The sequence below is a fragment of the Solenopsis invicta genome, chromosome 16 (genome assembly GCF_016802725.1).
Source record: "Solenopsis invicta isolate M01_SB chromosome 16, UNIL_Sinv_3.0, whole genome shotgun sequence".
Classification (NCBI taxonomy): Eukaryota; Metazoa; Arthropoda; class Insecta; order Hymenoptera; family Formicidae; genus Solenopsis; species Solenopsis invicta.
In genome coordinates this window covers 9,458,815-9,475,066 of record NC_052679.1, presented here as the reverse complement: position 1 = coordinate 9,475,066, position 16,252 = coordinate 9,458,815, and the positions used below count along the sequence as shown (strand labels likewise).

Here is a 16,252-nt window from a genome sequence, read left to right as displayed (position 1 = left end):
ATGTTTCAAATACATTCAACTGGATACGATACATTCAAAGTTTTCAAAAAAACCTTATTATCTTACTTAAATTTCAAAGAAATGCTGACTATCAGAAATTACTTCAACTGTCGCAAAACACATTTTTCACTACTACGACTTCAATATGACGCTGTTGCCAACAAAACTTTGTTAGCAACATCGTTACATTAGGACGTGTTTACAGTGTTTAAAGTAAATTTTTAATATGTACCGATAAAAAGGTATTTCCAATTATTGAATTAACCCGTTTAACCCGATTTGCCCCGGTCTCCCCTATTTATAGAATGCTCATAAACAATGTTTAGTCTCCTATTTGAGAAGTGACTTGATTATTACAAAAGTCACATCTAAATTTTCTAGCGTGCAAATAAGAGCAATTTGCAGATTATAAAAACATACATAAAAATGACAGACACAATCAATCTTTTCATTATAATGATATCGTAAATTAGATATGAGATCTTATTCACAATACAAGGATGTCGAAATTTTAGTGGAGATTCAATCTTGTTAGTACAAACTTATTAACGTAGCAACTCTAATATGTTCAGCAAAGCGAGCTTCGTGGCTCGTCTTAACTTCATGTATTCAGTACTTCGAGATTGTCACGATCGTCGCATCTCATCCGTGAAAAATCAATTGTCGAGTCGAATAATTGATCGATTGAACAGTGAATCACTATTGTTTTTTCTCGATTTTGTGACTGAATTGCAAAAAGTGACTTAATTTTTTCGGATTAGTCTAATTTAGTATAAAAATGGATCGATCAGAAATCCGTGCTTGTAAGACACTCGTGCAACCGCGAATAAGGAGTACGAATTCGCCGCTGTTTTTCTCCCTCGAGGAATTACACGATAAATTAACGGAACTTTTAGGTAAATTCTTCAACATTATTAAAAACGAAAACTTTTAGACGTGTAATAACAATTTATCTCGATAAATCGCTACGCCGAATTTCTTTTTTGGTTGTGAGTTTGAGACGACTTTTCCCTATAAGCTTTATACAATAATATTAGAATATTATACGAATATTATTAAAAATTAAAATAATATTAAAATAATATTCCAAAAATATAATATTTCTTAATATTGTAGAAATGTTATATTAATGCTAGGTTGGAAGCATTACCTTAAAAGAGTAACGCAATATCATTAGTTTTCGTAAAAAAGTAACTCATTTGTTAATTGTTGCTGATTTTATAAAGCAACGCGTTATCGTTACCGTTACTTGGAAAATAATGATTCGTTACTTTTCATTACTTTTTTGTAATGTTAAAATATTGAGTTACTAGATTTTAAAATTACATTATTTAATATTATATGTAATAATAAAAATGCAATACTATGTGTCACTCGTACTTTAGTGTCAAAACGAGCCAATGACGAGCAATAATTCTAGTTGTTTGAAATTAAATATATTTTCTCTTTCATTCAAAATAAGTAACGCGGGACTAGTTTCAGCCTTACTATGGCCTTCTTCAACCGCTATATAGAAAAAGTATTCTAACGTCTAACAAATTAATTACATAGTCTAAATTTGGAGTAAAAATTTGGAGTAAAAATTTGTACCCCAAGGACTTTGATTCTGTCGCATTTCATGATTAATGAAACGACCAGAGCTTATTGGTCGTTACGTTAATCATGAACTGTAAGTATGTAAAAAGATAGCGACTTCTCAGTTTGGAAAATTTCCTTATGGACAGAATCAAAGTCCTTGAGTGTACAAAAAACTACATTTCTCGTCGAGTTACATATTCTAAAAAGCTGTCGTATGTTGTTATCCTGTGTCATTGCTGCGTATTTGTTTTCATTATTCATGAAGATCTTTATGTATTGTATATTAGCTATCGTCGTGTAATCGTATCTGTATCAAATTTATATAATTTTTCTTAGTGTATATTACTAACCTTATCTGTGATTGTAATTAAAGGCAAGTTATATACCAATTTGTTAGTTGAGACTTTAACAAAATTGACGTTCATTTCAAGGAGAGAAGAAAGATACAAACAAACTCGTCGACAGATCGTGATCAATTGAACTTCGAGATTCCGCTAACAATTTTTCACAAAGTCGTATCGATGATCGTAACAACGTTTTTCATCGTGTGTCTTGAAAGTTACTGTTTTCGATTCTGTCTAATAAATTGACATAAGATCCATCGAGATACTCAGTGTCACTATTCAAATTGATGCTATTCTTTTGAGTTTTTATGTGAATAATTCGGAGATTAATCTTTTATAGTAATTTTGTTCATAATCCAAAACATCTGAATTGTTCCAATCAAAACTGATTATATTCTATTGTTTGTTCTGTGATCACCGAATATCCTGATGCATCCCTATTGATGTTCTTTTTGTGTTCGTTTACTCTTGTTTTTAGTTTCCTTTTGAATTGGTCTACGTAAGTTGCATCACAATCTTTACAAATTTTATATATAACATTGTTGTTGTCATCTATTGGATCTCTGTCCTTGTGTCTTTTCATAATACCGTTAAGTCTGTTCAGACATTTGTAGCTTCAGAGCAATGCTCTTTAGATCTTGCGTAACAATATCTGCTATAATTGGTAAGGTTGGCGATTCCATCAGTGTGCGATAAGTTTGCTGATAAATTGAGTTGTTGAATGTGAAATAAGTAGAGGACAAGACAAATTGTACAGCCAAAATAAATTTGTCCTCCGGTAAGCTGGTGTTATTCTTAATTAATCCCCACCTCTTTTTAATGCCTTTTATTGCAAGATCTCGAGGAACGTTCGTGAATAGCGAAACGAGATTAAAATCTCATCACTTGATGTTCTTTTGTTGACCAGTTGTTCATAGAGATCAAATCTGTTTTTAATAAAACAGTCCCGCGTTACTTATTTTAAATGTAAGAAAAAATATATTTCCCAGTAAACACAGAATATGTTACATAATATAGGAGTAACATGTAATATAACAGATGTTACATTCTATTTATATTATAATTATATAATATTACTTTATACATGTAATATAACTAGATTATGAAACTATTATGATGCCTGTTATTAATGTGTTATAATAAATAAACAGCAATATAATTACAATATTGCATGTTATATAATAACGGTTATATTACATTTTGATATTATATAATTTGAAATACGCAAAATTTTATTAACCTAACTTAACCTAATAGCAATGCCATTTTCAGTCGGTTCCGATACCAGAAAGGTTCCTCTCTGCCGATACTTCCCGCCATTAATTAAAGCAATTATAATTAATTAATTTATTAAGGTACTCGGTAGTCGGTGTGTATCAGAGTGCGGTCAAGTTAACATCTCTTAATTGGTCAATTTGTAAAATTCTTTGTTCTGATTGGTTAATCAAATGCTTTGAAGTATTTGTAGTGTCCAGTTGATCGCAACCTCAGTGTGTATCAGTGTAGTTTATTCCCGAACGCAGCATACCTCTCTCACCTATTTTGTGCATTGATAAGAGAAAACAGGTATGTAATGAAATATTATAATCATAAACACTGTGTGATACAATATTATCACGGATAAATATCAATTATTTGATAGCATTTACCCACGGATTATACATTTAGATCAAATTTGACATTTATTTCAACATTGCGTAGAAAGTGAGGTTATGAATGTTCGCTAGAGAAACGGCATCCGTTCCAGTAATATAAATGTAAAAATCTTTTATCTGTAAAGTGACATAAAAGTTGGAAAACACTGAATTGTATACTGTTATTATAGTGTTAATATAGTGTCGTTTTTATTCATGAAAGAAAAAAATGCTTTAAAATTACTATAATTTAACTATAATTTATTTTAGTTGGTTTATAAGAATTAGTTTTAGTATTAATTATAATTTATAATTGTTTTGACATGCAGTTTGTACCTGATATTATTACTGCATAAATAGTAAACAAATGTTAGTAAAATAGCTATATTCATTATTTTCCACATAGCACATAATATTTCTGTGATATCGCAGAAATATTACAATATCACAGAAATATTACATATTACTGTAAAATATTACAGAAATATTACTGTGATATTACACAGTAATAATAACATTGAAGTATTCTAGTGATATTACAAGAATATCACAGAAATATTACTGTGATATTACACAGTGATAATAACATTAAAACATTCCAGTGATATCATTGCAATATATTGTTGCAATATGTAATCTCAAAGAACAAAAGGTAATATCAAATAACGTTTTTGTTATGTCTTATTAATGCAACGTCACTATCTCTTTAATTAATTCGATATTTTCAGTATCTATAATATTCTTGGTAATTTCGGTATCCTATAGAAGAAATCAACTTACAAATAAAATAATAATGTCTTTGCCTTTTTGTGGAATGAAATTAAAGTTAAGAAAAAGAATTAATTAATTTTATTATTAGTTTAGATATTTACTTAATTTATCCCTAAACTGTATATATAAACTAATGTACGCTCTTCTATGTAATCTATTGTTTACGTTACAGTCGTAAACCACGTACTCTCGCGGAACCACGTTCTCACTTGCGCACAAAATAACGAGATAAACTTTGTAAAAATGTACGCTTTTAATCTTTGTAAGTCTTACAAATCAAATCAAGACAAAACAACAACAACACGAACTCCGTTATTCATTGACAGAAGATGTTTCCAACTTAATTCACGCCTATACCGGGCGTAACACTGCCCCCTTTCTTTAGGTTGTCGTCCCGACAACCAACTAAAGGCTTTTAAAATCTTCACGACTTCTTGCTCTTCCCCTAGCTGCTGCAAAGGGATATGGAGCTGCGTGACTACATCCACAAGACGACATCTTCCTGCTTAAACTGTGGCTCATTCTTACTCTTCACCTTGAGTCTTAAGCATTTCTTCCTTCATTCTTCGGACAAGGGGGGAAAATTAACTCTCGAGGACCCAACGCCTTTAAGGCTCCCTATGTTCCCGCCTCGGCATTTGCTTTCAGGCCTTCGGGAAAACCTCGATTCAAAAACCGGGGCAAGGTGGTCTTCTTAACATAAAATATTTCGATAATCCTTTACAAGAAGAACATCGCTTTGCACGAATCTCAAAACTGAAATTAAAACAAAATCTAATGAGTATCTCACTTAAAAAAAAATTAACCTGCAAGAGAAAAACTTTTTTTTAGTCACGATTTTACAATAAAATTCTCGCGTAAAAAAAATCAAAACTCATTCTCAGTTTCTGAAGAAAAAACAATTCTACTAACCCATCTTCCAAGGCGTGGACTCCCAGGGAAGCACGACGACTTCCTGCTCTACCCCAGGCTCCTGCCACGGGTTACCGAGCGTCGCTTGTATAATTCCCAATCCAATGCCCTACAGGAAAAAAAAGGAACGAGAGAACGCCTCTCTACCCCTGAGACAAAATTTCAACTTCAAAAAGAAGAAATCCTAAACCTAAAACAGTAACACTCTCTCTCTCTCTCTCTCTCTCTCTCTCTCTCTCTCTCTCTCTCTCTCTCTCTCTCTCTCTCTCTCTCTCTCTCTCTTTCTTAATGCACTCAAGAAAATTTTAAGAGGAAACGATACGCCATGCGTCAATTAAAACGATGAAAATCAATAGACGTAGATACAAGCGTAAAATGCGTTTGACAAGAATATTTTTTTCCTCAACCAAAAGCGTGCTAAAACAACGCAACGCGTTCCCCCGTTCATCCAAACTTCTTACGTACGAGCAACGCGGACACAACACGCCTCGACCATCCAACAGAAGACTCCTCACGCGCAAGCAACGTGGACGCAACGCATCTCTAATATTCAAAGCAGAACCTCCCGCACAAAAATAAATATTTTTGGAAAGACTTAGCTGTGGTAATTGTTCGAAGCGTAGTAACGTGTCATCTCTTTGCTGCAAACGAGTAAGAAGCTCTGCCTCTCATTCCTGCTGTAAGCTTCTGTCCTCCCGAAATGTAAGAAGCTCCTCGCGAAGAACTCGTTTCACTTTCGTTGAGTTGTGCCGGCATTGCAGGTCGAGGCCTCTTTCTGAGCTGAATTCCTTCTGTGCACAATGAAGTTGCCGAAGTCATCATTTAACAATCCGTCCGTCAACGATCCCGGACGAGCCCCCAAAATGTTACGTTCACGTTACAGTCGTAAATCACGTACTCTCGCGGAACCACGTTCTCACTCGCGCACAAAATAACGAGATAAACTTTGTAAAAATGTACGCTTTCAATCTTCGTAAGTCTTATAAATCAAATCAAGACAAAACAACAACAACACGAACTCCGTCACTCATTGACAGAAGATGTTTTCAACTTAATTCACGCCTATACCGGGCGTAACACTATCAATTTAATTATTGTTTTACAACTCAATCAATAATAATTTTATTAAAAAATTACAGAAAAACCTTTGTACTTGTCTTATTGCCATTTATAATTTTTACAGGAGCACAAAAATTGATTTTAATTTTTAAAAATTTTTATCATGAAGAATTTTTTTAAAAAAATGTTTACAAAAAGTTTTGTCAATACACATTTATTATTCACTTGGCAATAAATATTTTAAGGTATATTTAGAAGTTTTTGAAAAAATTATACATATTTAAGTTGTTTAATATTTACTGCTTGGTACATTATTTTGTAAAATAATTTATTTATTAATATTGATTAGACTATTATACACCACAGTAAAAGGTTTTTCAAGTTAAATAAAATAGTTAATTAAAATATTAAATTTCCAACAAATTTTTCTTTAGACTTCACTTTTTTTCAATTCTATTAAAAAATATGATTATATATATTCCATCATTAATTAGGTATTTTACAATGTTCATTAATTATATGTATGTATATAATGTTGCGGATCGGTCACCGACCGTCACAACATACGACAAAACAAGTGAGCGCGTGCACAGCCGCTATGCGGTCCCGCCGTGTGTATAAGATTTCACGCAAACAAGTGAGTGCTGGCACCACCGCTAGGTGGCCGCGCCGCTGGAGACCTTCTCGTGAGTCGATCGCAGCCACAAGTGTTATATCTAGACGCTACCGCGGCCGACTTACTAGCTCAAACTTCAATGAGATTTTAAGAAAAATCGTTGCTTATTGTAATTTGGAGACGAATACTCGTTCTGATTCTTTTCCCAATGTGACGTGTGTGTGGAACGCTGTTCCACATAAAATTTTATATTTTTACATGTAAATAATATTTTGTATTGTTATTTAATCTTGAACGTAAATTAAAATTATAATTTAAATTAAATCATTTTTTAACAATAATGGAAAAGGACACAAGAAATATTTTTTGTAAATTAAACATTTATTACGTTTACATTATTGTATTCTGTTTTAATAGATATAATTATTTTTTTCTACGAGGTGTGTTCAAAAAGTATCGCGAATTTTGTGTTTTTTCAAAAATTATTTATTTATTCATGAATATCTATTTTGTCCCCTTCAAAGTAATCCCCATGAGATATTATACACTTGTGCCAACGGTTTTTCCAATCTTCGAAGCACTTCAAAAAATCATTTTTTTTTATCTTGTTCAGCTCCTCCTTCGATGCCGTCTTTATCTCGTCAAGCGTAGCGTAACGTCGTCCTTTCATGGGCCTCTTCAGTTTAGGGAACAAGAAAAAGTCACAGGGGGCCAGATCTGGGGAATACGGTGGCTGCGGCATCATTAGTGTGTTGTTTTTGGCCAAAAAGTCGCGCACAAGCAACGATGTGTGAGCAGGGGCGTTATCGTGGTGCAAAAGCCAATTTTTGTTCTTCCACAAATCCGGGCGTTTCTGGCGGATTGCTTCGCGCAAATTGCGCATAACTTGCAGGTAATATTCCTTATTGACCGTTCTACCCTGTGGCAAGAACTCATGATGCACCACGCCCCTGCAATCGAAGAAAACTGTCAGCAAAACTTTCACATTCGACCGAACTTGGCGCGCTTTTTTCGGTCTTGGTTCGTGCGGCAGCTTCCATTGAGATGATTGAGCTTTGGTTTCCACGTCATAACCATAAACCCACGATTCGTCACCAGTTATGACCCTCTGGAGCAAATTTGGGTCGTCGCGGACAGAGTCCAACATCTCATTAGCAATGTTCATGCGATGCTGTTTTTGGTCACAATTGAGCAATTTTGGTACGAATTTCGCGGCGACCCGTCTCATGCCCAAATCATTGATAAAAATCGAATGGCACGAGCCAATCGATATGTTTAGGTCCTCAGCAACTTCTCTAACGGTGATTCGACGATTGGCCAATACCATTTTCTCCACTTCATTAATTTTTTCGTCTGTTGTTGAAGTGCTCGGGCGTCCGGCACGCTCTTCGTCGTTCACATCTTCTCGGCCTTCTGAGAACATTTTGTACCACCGATAAACGTTGCTTCGGTCCAAGGTAGCTTCTCCGTATGCCACAGTCAACATTCGGAATGCATCCGCGCACTTAATTTCGTTTTTCACACAAAATTTGATACAGGTTCTTTGATCCATTTTTTTGAATAGGTAAAAATCGAAGACGATCCAAAACACGTGCAAGCAAAGCAGCTGTCAACAATTAAGTGAACATTCAAAATGGCCGAGCTTGTCGGCATAAGTGAGAGACATGAGTACCAACATAACGCCACAAAAAGATCGAAATTCGAATATACGTAACCCGCGAAAATTCAAAATTCGCGATACTTTTTGAACACACCTCGTATGTCTAATATATATTACATGTAACAATGTGAAAATAATATTAAGAATAACAATAAAAATTAAAGAAATTAAAATAATTCATTTATTTAAGTCCTTGCAATATCATTTAAATATCATATACAAGAGAAAACATCACAGAAATATTGTGAAATATTTCTGTAAAATATCACAGTAATATTACTGTGATGCGTTTTGCGGACATTTTAATATTACTGTGATATCACGGTAATATTTCTGCAATATTTCATTTGCAATATTGCAATGAAAAAGTGATATTGGTGTGATATCACTGCAATATTACGTGCTATGTGAGTTGTGATTGCATTTACTACATAGAATGTTAATTTTATTTTTGTCGTTTCGAATATTGAAATACTAAATATTTTGTTATATTTGATCAAAAACTTTATTAAGTGTTTTGAACATTGTTTTGTATAGAACACTATAAATAAATATATAAATTAATTTTACATATGAGCATTTTCAATTGTATAAACTTTAACTCGTATTGTTAAATACATTTAGTAAGCGCAATATTCGGAAATATTTCTAATTTCATTATAATTAAAAAAATCAAATATTTTAATAATTGTATACTACCATATTTTGATTATTTTTTACGATTATGTGACTCACTATTTAAGGACATGGTAATTACTTACAAAATTAAAATGTAATTTTGCCCATAATATAAGAGAAATTTTTTGGAATTTGCGTTTGCTGATGGACATTTTTATATAATAAGAATTTATTATTGCCTTTTTAGTTTAGCTTACATCGGATTGTTAGAAATACACGCAATCAAATAGACAGAAATTATGTTCAGCGTAACAGTTTACACGATTTTTGAGACGCTTTAAATAGTTTAAAAAGAAATTGAAATGTCCTAAAAATTGTGCGGATTATTATGCTAAACGTCCTGTGCATTCATTTGATTGTGTGTATTTTTAACAATGTGTTATAAGCTGCAATAAAGCATTAGTAAATTCAAATACAACTGTTACCTTATTATCATATAATAATTATATAACAAAGTAACAACTTATACTACATTTATATAACATTAAAATAAATTTATAAAATTGTTATATAAATGTTTGGTTCAATTAATATAACGTTTTAGTAACACGTTATATAGACGTTATATAACTGCAATTTTGTATGAGTAGGAAATTAAAACTAACATACAAGTTACATGTAACGCACACGTTATATTGACGTTACTTTTTGTTTTATTAAGGTAACATAACTGTTTTATAATTGTGTTTACTGGGTTAATTTTGAACAACTAGAATTTCTGCTCGTCATTGACTTGTTTTGATACTAAAGTTTATAAACATACGAGCGACACATAGTATATTATTTGAAACGCTGGCCATAAAATGCATTACAAAGACCATTTCGATTAACCTGTTAATTTCAATTTCATTAGTCATTATTTTGGTATACACATAGTCTTCTTATTAAAGAGATGGATTACTGTAAATTACAAAATTAGGCAAACAAAGCTGCGTATAAGTTTCTTAAGATGTAAAAATTACAATGTACATACATCCGATGCATATGTCACATTTTTTTGAGATTCAAATTACACTTATACCATTATAAATCTATAAACTCAATAAATTAATAGATTGTTTAAAATATAGAATTATAGATGTTGAAATATTTGATCTATATAGATCATTGGATTTTTTAAACTGGAATCTACAAAATTTGAATTGTCAAACCAACTTCCGGTGAACATTTAGCATAAAATATGGTCATACCATTCTGTTTCCTTTATAAACTACCATAACAGATTAGAACACAACAATGGTAAAAAATTAATTTGGTTGATGAACAAAAAAGAACAATCTAAGTTAAAAAAGATAAAGCCAATCTTTTTTAATGTGAAGCACAGATATCTATACTAATAGCGTTTTCGATTGGGATGCACTGGCTGCACTCAGTGTCAGGCGCGTGTTCGATTGGCAGTGCCAATGTGTACTTGGCTAGTGTCACGTGTTCGTTTGAACGCACGACACTCGCATAGTGCGCACTCAGTGCGCACTAAGTGGCACGAGATATTTTGACCGTGCCAGTTCAGTACACTGGATGCATGCAAGCATCAGTGCATTATTGTAAGCAATAACGAACAAAGTTTCAAATTTGAAAAAATGAGCAATCCGGATTTGGATCTTTTTAATATTTTGGAGACATTTTTGGAATTTTCTTCTAGTTCAAGCAAAAAAGAAGAAATAATTGCAATCTTCCGAACTAGAAGAATGATTCCAAAAACTGTAAATTATGTAGCATGTGTGAAAAAAATGGATAATGACATTGGAAGTGTTATACTTTTGTACAAGTACATCGATTTTATACTTTTTTAAAATATAATTAATTACTTGATGTAATATAATAGCATTTTTTTAATGATTATATACTATTTAATTACATAGAGTAAAAATCATTACTTACTGAGCACGAGATTACTTTTTCGAGGTTACTTTTTTCTTTTTCGCGTGATCTATTATAATTAACTGAAGTGACACTTGCACTGAAAATTTGGGCGTGTTTTTTTGCATTTGCACTATTCAGTGCAACTCACTTGTCCAGTGTTGGCGTGAACTGAGTGCGCACTGGTGCGCACAAACTTTTTCCCAATCGAAAACGCTATAAACTAGATCGCTAACCTGTGGCATTAGCATATGACAGTATTGAGGCAGGAAGGATATCCGGTTTCAGCCATGTTACCTACAACAAAATAGCCGCTCCAATGCCGCTCTAATGCCGCTCTTGCTTGGCATTATGGCACGATATCGAAAAAACACTCGATAATCACAATTAATATGCTCAATGGTAAAGTGTATAAAATACACTTAGAAAGTATATAAAATAAGAAAACATTAATTTTAATTAGGGACGCATAAAATAGTAATAAAACAAATTCATTTATAGTAAAAAAATAAATTTTATTGTAAGAATTATAGCAAAATGTTAATAATACAATCTATGTATTATTAAAAAGAATCAATTTGGATAATTTTTGGCGTTTGCTTACAGGATTTACAACGTCTTTATTTAATGTTTTGGAATGTGAATGCATTCGAATAGTCAAATATGTTTTGCATACAACTTTTATTAATTGTAAGCGATGAAGTATATCTGTACCTATTTCCAACTCTTCGTAACATTCATCATTATTACGAAATACATTCGCGTTTAATACGAATCTGCGTGTCACTTGATAAATAATTTGAGAGTATGCATCTTTATTCGGTAGATTATTTGTACCTTTTGCTACGGACTGCAAAAATTCAATTTCGGTGGCACAAATAATTTTTTTTGCACATGATTCGATGCATAAACTAAACCCCCCTTATTTTTAACATCAATTAATATTGTATATGATGCAAAGTTTTCTTGCCTATCATCAGTTTTTCTAATAAGATTGGCAATGAAGCCTTTGCAGGTTAATTTAAGAAGAATTTTTTTAACTACAAAACCTGCTACATCCCACCAAACACAATGTTACATGTAACGTAAATGTTAGTTGTAATTTCCCACTCAACAATGTAACTATTATATAACACTCAAAAGAAAAAAGTATTAGAAATAACTTGACTTGGATTATTTTCAAGTAGATTCTTTGCTCTGTTAATATAACTGATATTTCTATATAACTGATATTTTGACAATTTATATAACTATTACAATTTATATACAATTCTTTTTCCGGTAATTTATGTATAATTCTTTTTCCGTTCACAAATATCTACCGATTTTATATACTTTCATACTATTTTCTTGCAACTACAGAATATTTTTTCGTAAGGGTATACATATATTTGAGTATACATATATTTGAGTATGTCAACTTTATGTCTACAAAGCTGTACACCCAGCGTCATTGATTCTGTCGCTCGAAAAATTTTCCAAATTGAGAAGTCACCACTTTCTACATACTCACACTTTATGATTAATGTAACGACTAGAGCTTATTGGTTGTTACATTAATTATAAACTGTTTGTAAAAAGATAACGACTTCTCAGTTTGGAAAATTTTCCGAGGGACAGAATCAATGACGCTGAGTGCTCAAATACATATATTGTATCAGACACAGTATTTATACTTTGTCATTGTACCGTAATGTTTTTAATAGACTCTCCAATGAACGGACTTTTTCATCTCTTCGTGATACCTTCTGCATCAATGTCTTAATTGTTCTTTGCATTCGTTGTTTTCTTGGAGACATTTTCTGCATCTTTAAATAATAAACTGAAGGATCCATTATTTTCCGTTTCTTTACCGTAGTTATTTTAATTGTATCATCAATTGAATTTGCACTGGTAGTTGCTTTTGGACTCTTAGACAATACAATTGGAGTATGTTTCAATAAAGAAGTACTTGAGCTCTCAGAATCAATATTAGGTGATAATTGATCGATATCTGGTTTTTTTAATATACTCTTCCAAGTTTTTGCAGGCGAACTTGCAGCGGGTGAATTTGTTACATAATCAGTTATATTAGGTATGAATGCAGGAGCAGAAACCTTAGAAAATATAAAAGGCACAGCAAGATTTTTCAAGCGTACACCACTTGTGTTTAGTCTGTCCATGTAGTCTTCAGCTTTAAAATGTGCACTGCAAATAAGATGATTTTTAGTTGGTTGAAAACCTTTTCTTCCAATTGCGTTAATCCAAATTTGCAATATTTCAGGCCGATTTAAAGAAAATCTGAAACGTGTATACGTAATGCTTATTTGAAATATAATCTCAGAATATCATAAAACTCGTATGTTACAAACATATACATTCTACTTACCTGATAAATGAAAACCATTTTTATTGCTATTTTTGCAACCCGTTATGCAGCAATTGCTTGGCATTATGGCACGATATCATAAAAACACACTCGATAATCACAATTAATATGTTCAACGGTGCTCAGCGGTCAATCGGCTCAGTTGTCAAACCTGTCAAACACATACGCACTAACCCAACCTACGCGTAGACGCCATTTTCTTGTTGGGTAAGATGGCCGAATCCGGATATCCTGCCGGGCACAGCTATTCAGCCGAAGGTAGCGATCTAGTTTAGTATAGATATCTGTTATGTGAAGTTAGAAAAAATCTCGAATGACATAAATGTTAGATGTGACGATAGCAATATGGTATCTAATTTGAAAATTAGTCTTGATTCAAAAAACTTCATAAATAAGAGCATAAGTCCTATAGGGTAGAATAAGCAGCGGATCCCGATAGCGCACATCCCGATAGCACACAAACCACTCACAATGGCAGATGCCTAGAGATTTTCCGTAGGTTGGGTTAGATAAGTCAAGATGATTGGTTGGTAGGCTATCGGGATGTGCACTATCGGAACCTAGAGTTCTAAAGGTGGTATATTACGTCAGAAAGGATGAGAAAATACCGTTAAATTACAGTAAGTTTTCGTATTATTTTTCCGAGAATTTATGAGAATTTATAAAAGTTTATAATTTCTATAAAATAAAAATAATTTTCCGTTTTCAAATTGTTTTTATTTAGACGTATAGTGAATGTTAGATTAATAATCATAAGTTTGGTGGTTGATAGTATTTGATATCGTGGTGGGAATGGGAATATTACTACATACTCCACTAAGTCCCTAAATTCTGCAAATTTTTCTTACGTTGGTAGCATTAATCATGTTGACGTAGTTGTAAAACGACGCTTCAAGGGCAACACTAGTCATTAGTTTGTAGCGTTTTTCAAAATGCCGAAACCAAAAAGCATTGTGTGAAAATTTTTTCAAGTAATAGAAAAAGACAATAAAGTGTCTTACAAGTGCAATTATTGTGGAGAATGTTATGTAAATAACGCCACGCGCCAAAGAACGCATTTGGAAAAAAAATGCTTAAACGAACAATAAAAGAGTTCACGAACAATAAAAGAGTTGTTAAGAAAGGAAAAATTTAACGATGGAAAGCAAACAAATCAAGATTTATCCAGAGCTAATGACAATTCAAATAGTAATTTGTATATATATTTTATTACTTATTTTCTTTCTTTTCAGATTAGGTTAGGTTAGGTTAAGTTAAGAGTATACGCAGTATTATCAGATTTCTATAATTTAGAGATAATTTAAAGAAAAATAAATTTTTTAAATATATTTTTAATGATATTTTACAATTTAATTTTTTGCTAAATTTGTAAAACTATTAATATTCAATAATGAGTATGCGGACTGATGAAAATTTAAACGTAAGGTTATAACTGTTGCAAGGCCTATTTGTTAATATTTCTAAATATTCTATTAATATATTTAATATAAACAATCGATATGCTCGTAAAGGGTTTAGTGAGTATAATGGTGGACTCTAAATTCAAATTTAAGACATGTATAAATAAACCACTTCCCATAGAGCACAGAAAATTCCAGCAACATTGCAGCAACGTTACAATGTTGCAAATTGCAATGCAATATTACGGAGACATTGCAGAAACATAAATTAACAATATGCCTGCAACATCGCACGGCATATGCCAGTAATTTTCCGGAAACATTGCAATATTATAATTTTTTAAGAAAGTAGTGGCAATAAAGAGCCAAAGCAAAATATTCGCGTATAATAATATATTAATTTAACTCATCCATAATATTCATCCGCATTTAGCAAACTAAGGTCAAACAACGTTACTAAATTTTCCGCTAAATCTCTACATTCCCGAAGAGTACAACCGTTTATACTGATATTTATATATCGATTGTAAATTGACTCATCCAAGTCAGGCTTTTAAAGTTAACTGCAAATCGACTTTGCATAGTCGTCTGCAGACATCCTTCAAATGTTGACTCTAAGACGTCTAGAAAAAAGCATCCCGTGGTGCTGTCTGCATCATAATATTGTTAAGAAACAAATATTTATATTAATAGATGAAATAGGTCCATATATGAAGAAACCTCGATTTACAGCCCAATGAACAAACAATATTTTTTAATTGTTTTTTTAATAAAAATTTTTTTATATTTAATTTAATTATTGTATTATATTGATATATATTTTCTAATTGCATCTTATTTAAACAAATGACAGAAAAGTTATTCCAGATGCTATTCTGCATTTGCAAAAGTAGTAAAAAAAAACTATAATTTTATATTTGTTTATATAAATTGTGCTTTAATTATACATATTTCATTTTTTTGATAACGTATATTGACCTGATCTACCAGTTATATACACATATCAACATAAATTGTTTACAGGTTATCATGAGGAATCAGTTCGCAGCGATCACGGAGGTCAAGCAACGTTCACCGGAGTCACGACTTGGATGGGTGACCGCTTGGAAATTTCCGAAAAAATATTCCCGAGATTTTTTTTGCAAAAAATGTTTTTTAAAATATTACACAAATATTGTTTTGTTTATTGGAATTATGTGATGTAATAATATTTATGTAAATATTTTGGAAAAATGGGATGTTTCAATGTAAAATTTCAAAAAAACGGACATCTTAATGTTGCTGCAATCTTCCAGCAATGTTGCAGCAATGTTTCGCAATCAAAATGCAATATTACAATGTTTCAATGCAATTATTCTGCAATGTTCCTGCA

The 16,252-nt window shown here is 32.1% G+C and overlaps 1 protein-coding gene across 1 annotated transcript; it reads right to left on the bottom strand.

Annotated features, from left to right (window-relative positions):
- Positions 1–11,594: 11,594 nt before the first annotated feature.
- Positions 11,595–13,640, bottom strand: LOC105201071. The gene is made up of 2 exons (XM_026140340.2): positions 13,481–13,640; positions 11,595–13,392 (listed from the first exon to the last, which is right to left on the bottom strand). Exon 2 carries the CDS (start codon positions 13,272–13,274, stop codon positions 12,783–12,785), a length of 492 nt encoding a protein of 163 aa, XP_025996125.1. The 5' UTR covers positions 13,275–13,392; positions 13,481–13,640; the 3' UTR covers positions 11,595–12,782.
- Between the last annotated feature and the right edge of the window lie 2,612 nt (positions 13,641–16,252).

Bases quoted from the DNA above. Each gene is read 5' to 3' on its own strand.
- LOC105201071 (XM_026140340.2), bottom strand. From the start codon at position 13,274: ATGGACAGACTAAACACAAGTGGTGTACGCTTGAAAAATCTTGCTGTG.